We start from the raw sequence: 5913 nt of genomic DNA on the forward strand, positions 1-5913 counted from the left end.
AATTTAGAGGTGCAGTCAATACTTTGGCCATGAATAGCAGTGTGATGGTAAAACATATACCGATTGTGACATAACAATAGAGCAATTTCTCTCTCTCTGAACTAGCGAAGTGTGTCGCAAAACAGTGGTAAATGAGCTGTCACCGTTAAAAAAATTGTAATAATAATGAATATGAATTTTTTACCCACGACAGTCGTGCTGACAAACCGGGACATTTGAGTCAACCGGCCGGGACGCCGGGACAGCTCGTCAAAACCGGGACTGTCCCGGCTAAACCGGGACGTATGGTAAGCCTATTTACAGAGAATGTGCAACTTTCGTTAGTGGGAACAAGCTGCAATGCATTCAGTTTGTTCATTTTCATACAAAACTACAGAATTTATTTATTCTCAGATGTGCGCTACGAAACTCATTTTCTAGCCGTTTTTCAGGGCCTCGTCCCACGGCCTGTATGATTAGCTCAAGAAGTAAGGCTAATAATTCGTACTTGAAATCAGTAAAGGGTGCTGAATTTATGCTGAAGGGTACCGTCAAGGGCAACTTAGATTTACGTCATAATAACTATTTGAAAGCTCATACGAAAACGTGCGTCTATTACTGTACTATTTTGAGTCAAGATCCCAGAGTTATTTATATTTGATGTCAATATACCTATTGAATAATCATACAGATGTGTTATTTTGTGCATTCATATATATATAAAATGATTGGCGAGTAGCGTACAGCTATATATATATGTTCGCCAAAAACCTCGCTCTATTTGGGACAATGTAAATAAAGTTTATGAGTCCTGTCATCATTTAAAAATAGCAACACACAACAGCGAAGCATCAAAAAACGTCGTCATTTATTGAAGCGAAAGATAAATTACACAGTGTATATTTGGCAAATAAATAAAAGAGAAAGCATGAAGAATGAGCAAAGCAATAGACGCGATAGTTAAATAATTATCGTAAAGTAGCACAATTGTTGCGCGAATTCGTAAAAATGAGCACCCTTTTTTTTCCTGCTCAACATTATCCAATGGGAATTCATTTAAATAAAAATCTAGTAATACCTAATCGCATCGTGACTATTGAGGATTTCAATTTGCAATATTCACGATATTTTATAGTAGAATTACCAGTAAGAATATTGCTTCTGCTTCCAGTTTGCGTCTCATATTTTGTGCTGAAGATATCTCAGCAGAAAGTTACTTCACATGTCTCGTGGCCGAACAGAGGTAAGACTACACACATTGGATGACTTAGATGTCGATAAGCTGTGTATAAATTCGGATCCACATTTTTTATGTATCGCCAAGAATTTTAGCCTGATGAAGTTAAAGCATGATCGAATATTTTCCGTGTGGTAAACTTTGTGATCTGTGAGCTGGGCGTTTTGTTAAAGACTTTTTCTCTGAATACGTTCGTGGACTTTTCTCCGATTCGGACCTGCCTACTTGATCTGCATAAGCTCTTGCTCGACAGGCTATCAATTCGCTTCCATTCACTGAAAGGGGATTATGAATCGTATGTCTATTTGTTTTCCTGGGCTCAGAAGTGTCCGTTTTCTTGTCCGACGTATCCTCTAATTTGAAAATATCGGTGTCTAAATGTTTATTGCTCTTTTTCATTGAACCGTTTCGAATTTGCTCTCTGGAAGGTTTCTGATATCTGAAATAAACAATTTCTTATCGGAATATAACCTTTGGCTGCATATATTACGGCTAATAATACACTTATCATATTTGGTCAAAAATAAACGTAGCAGGGATTGTACTCCATCAATACACAACGTCACATACTAGGTCGAAACTATTTGACATTGCTCGGTTATTATCCGAAATAGGTGGTCGGTACACGTTAAATTCTTATTTGAAGTTCGTAAAACCATTTGTTTTTGATCGTGCGTGCACATGATTATCTTTGCATTCAAAAATATATATACAACATTTACATATATTTATATATATATCTCTACGTACCTGATTACCATCATAGCAGCAAGCAACTTCTGATTCACTGCAGTAAGTTTTTCTAAAAAGCGTATATTTCTTAATTACTTGAAAAATACAAAACTCTGAGCAACACTTTAATAACAATTAATCAGGTTAATAGAATTTAACTGTGAGTAGCCTACACATCCCACTATCTTCCAAAATGTTTCAGAATTCCATTTTTATTCAATGTATAGTGATTATATTATTGAATTAAATATGGCTTGCATTTTCTGAATCGCCCATTCATTCTGTTTGGAACCAAAAAAAAAAAAATTATTCAACATATTTGAGACTTATTTATTTATGTCATTAATGTTCCTCCAACTTGGATCACTGATTTATCCTCGTGCATAAGCCGAGAAAACAAAACAAGCCAATGAAAACAATGAGAAATAACCAGAAATGGAAAAACTTAAATACAGATAAGCGATAATAATGAGAAAGTGTGAAACACAATTACAGGTGTATTCAATATGTCACTTTTTGGCTATTTGGAGTGGAGCTATTTGGAATCATGCAATAGTTATTTACGTAATGCTGTCTCTGTCTGTTAACTCATGTTAGATCAGATGGATCCCGAAACGCATAAAATGTCTTTCGAGAGTTCTCGTCAACTGCAGGTAAAATGTTGTATAAATATATGGTCGTTTGTTTAATTTATTTATTTTTGTTTAATTGTACAATTTTTCTTGTACGACGAAAATAAATATCTAAATCTGAAAGCGAGATGCATGTGACGTGCACATTGGTGCAATTGTTTCGTGATATTAAATTAATGTTGTTCAACATTATTGTGTCTTCACAAATGCCAATAAATAGACGAAGCATAGTTCGAGTTTTTGCTTCGTGGATTCCAACTAAGTGCTTAAAAATTTGAATTTACAAATGCTACGTCAGTGCAAACGGGAAATCCCCCGTTATTCGCTGCTATTATGGCACATTTAATGCACGGTAATTTCTAGTATTATATATATAACAATTGAAATTAGTTAGCTAATTAGTAAAATTTATATGGTATCTAATCGTTGAAACTCTTCTCCCCGATCTGTCAAACTAGGTATTAGAACCGTGTCGCAGCTCGATGACCAGTTTTGGTTCCCCGCGGCTTCCCTTCCCCAGTAACTCAAATATCATTTTTCCTTTATATTTTTGCATGTTTTTCTTTGTTTTTTACTGGTTGGAAAAAATAAACTTGACTTGACTTGACTACACTAAACTAAAGCATAGGGAAGTAGACACTTCCAATCCACTATCCAACTATCCAATTTTTTGAGTCCAATTAATATCGGATGGCTTTCAATTAAGGATGCATTGGTATTTTAATTCTTTGTATTAAATGTTCATGGCAAATGTTATTTTTGGTAGGTGTGCAGAGCGCGCCATATTGATAGAATGTAGCCTATATTTCAAACATAAAAAATGATATTGTTATTAAATCAGATAAACTTGTTTGAAATAAAATATCGTAGATATATGCTGTGAATAACATACGTTTCCCGAATATTTGCTGTTTATAGGACTATTTATAGGCTATTATTTTTATTTCTAAAATTCCTGTGCTCTCTCTTTTCACTATTAATTTTTGTGTGATGAGGTTATCAATATTGAGAATTGTGCACCTTGTGGCGGTTTGGCGTTTGCAATCGTTGCGACCCGGTGATCAGTCGAAATCGGGAAGATTACAGTGCCAGAACTGTAAAAGAGTTGATACCCGTATTACTTCGTTTTGGCTTTCACGTCCATACAGTTGAGTATTGCTCTAGCGTGACGATTTTATTGTGGTAGGGTGTTTTAAAATTTTAAGTAAGGAATGGTAAAAGTTACTGTTTGCTCATTCGTAATAAATGTCCATGTAACTGAAAGAGAGTGCGATAGAAGAGTAGAATCACTGAGAGAGAAGAGAGAAGCAAAATATTCGAATATACCAAGGTGTATATGTTCTCTGTAAATGTGATTGTTTAAGTTCATTGAAGAAACACACTTCGTTTTAAAGTCAAGATGTTTTTGTGCGATGATTTTTTCCACACCACGTACTGTTTTTTTTCTGCTAACTTGAATTAGAAGAGATTTTAAAGCAGGGTCCAACTTCCAATTCTTGATAATAACTCTCTATAAGATACCTCCGCCTTCTAACTGCTGAAAATTTGCAATTGAAAAAAATAGAAAAAATAAATTGGCGTAGATGTTAGAGAAATCCGCTACCATTTGTCTTAACCACAACAGTATGAACATCAATATTCTCAGCGGAACGATCGCGTACTACAGTGCGGTGATGCGCGAACAAACGGTGTCGCCCGTACTAGAAGACCCAACAACTATTGTAAGGTTCGGGAATTCTTCCACAATATTCTAGTATACACATGGAGTTATGCAACTGAAGACTACCTATTTATTCACTTACCTATTTTATCTTTTTGTTCTTTTAAAAGGCGATTCTGTTGAATCAGTTTTTTTTTAATTGATTTTCGTTCTTGCAGCAACTTTGCTTCCAACAGCATGAGATTCGTTTCAATTGTTTGTAATTGATTTGACTTCTCTTGTGACATCTTCAAATATCTGAGCAATGCGAAATACAATACTGAATCATACACTATACTATGAATTGCCACATTGTGAGAGACTGAACACTGAACTTAGTTACCAAAACAAGTTACCAAATAAGAAGTGAAGTAACAGAAGTGGCTTACACCAAAACATTCTATGAAACTGAACGGATATCAGTGGGTTCAGTAAGTAAGTAAGTAAGTAGGTAAATAATATTTGGTTAAAAAAATTAACATGAATAATCATTACAGACGAGTTGATGTATGGTAATATGTAAAATATCATAGACTGCGTTATAATATTTGAAAGCTGGAATCAGTTATTGATATATTTACCTGTTTTTCCATAATTTGGTTTCGGCCTTTGCTTCGAATAATTGTTTTCTCAATTCAATTTCGGATAGAATAATATTATTCTGCAAATAATTAAACATAAAAATTAATATATAACATACTGTTATTTCGAAAAAGTTCGGATTTTTGATTCCACAAGTGACAAACTGAAACATTGAAATAATATCAGCCCAAATGTGACTAGCATAATTATACAACATACAATATTTTTCTTTGTTCAGCCACAGATCAAGCATTTCTACAAAGCCCAGAATTATAGATGTAATATTTCAATTATCACCAAAGGCCTTATAAATATTTACCAGTAAAAAGCATAGCAAAGTTTTGTTATTTATAAACCTATATTAAATAGCAATTTTATTCCATCTGATTATCGGCATCCTTTGACGTGAACATGCTTACCTCCATAATTCTTTGCAATAAACCCCTTTTTCGTTTCTGTGTTTTATTTATTATTCAACATATTTATCCTATAAGAAACCAACGAATAAGCTGAAAATGATAAAGACAGAATATGTAGAAAATAGTTTATACGTAGAAACGAGTACAATTTTAGTTCTGATTAAATATAACTTTAGATTCAGAAGTGTATTTTTCTAATGCGTCAGAACCAATTGTCCCTATGGCCACTGTGACTTCAACAAACAGTGGAATTGAAGCATATAATGTATTTAAGTTCAATACTGTGTGACGCCAATTTCCCAAAATACAAAGCACAAACGATTGAAATTTATTTTTCGATTAGGTGTATGCTTTTAGTGGCTGTGAAGGGGAAAATGTGACTAGCTAGAATAACATTGTATATTGTTTATCAGTGTTCTACCATACATTTCTTCTCTGAACGTAGTTTATGCCATGTTGAAAAGGGAAGTGGCAATTTGTCGATTATTTGAGCTTAAGGCCGTTTACGAGAGGGTGGAACTCAAAGTCTAGTGTCAATAAACGTGCCGTAGGAATTAAATTCAAAGCAATAAACGTGCCTTGTGAATTAAACTTAAAGGCGGGCGCGGCAGACAATATCACGAGATGGCTAAG

At 34.2% G+C, this 5913-nt stretch overlaps 1 protein-coding gene across 1 annotated transcript; it reads right to left on the reverse strand.

Annotated features, from left to right (window-relative positions):
- Window positions 1-830: 830 nt before the first annotated feature.
- Window positions 831-5396, reverse strand: LOC120342675 (uncharacterized). The gene is made up of 5 exons (XM_039411609.2): window positions 5281-5396; window positions 4861-4940; window positions 4383-4537; window positions 1967-2018; window positions 831-1655 (listed from the first exon to the last, which is right to left on the reverse strand). The coding sequence occupies exons 1-5, from the start codon at window positions 5284-5286 to the stop codon at window positions 1322-1324; spliced, it is 627 nt and encodes a 208-aa protein (XP_039267543.2). The 5' UTR covers window positions 5287-5396; the 3' UTR covers window positions 831-1321.
- Between the last annotated feature and the right edge of the window lie 517 nt (window positions 5397-5913).

This window comes from Styela clava, chromosome 3 (genome assembly GCF_964204865.1).
Source record: "Styela clava chromosome 3, kaStyClav1.hap1.2, whole genome shotgun sequence".
In the NCBI taxonomy this organism is placed as follows: Eukaryota; Metazoa; Chordata; class Ascidiacea; order Stolidobranchia; family Styelidae; genus Styela; species Styela clava.

Bases quoted from the DNA above. Each gene is read 5' to 3' on its own strand.
- LOC120342675 (XM_039411609.2), bottom strand. The intron at 4,538-4,860 runs GTAAATATATCA...CGCATTGCTCAG, and splicing joins ACCAAATTATGGAAAAACAG to ATATTTGAAGATGTCACAAG. The intron at 1,656-1,966 runs GTACGTAGAGAT...TGTTTATTTCAG, and splicing joins GCTGCTATGATGGTAATCAG to ATATCAGAAACCTTCCAGAG.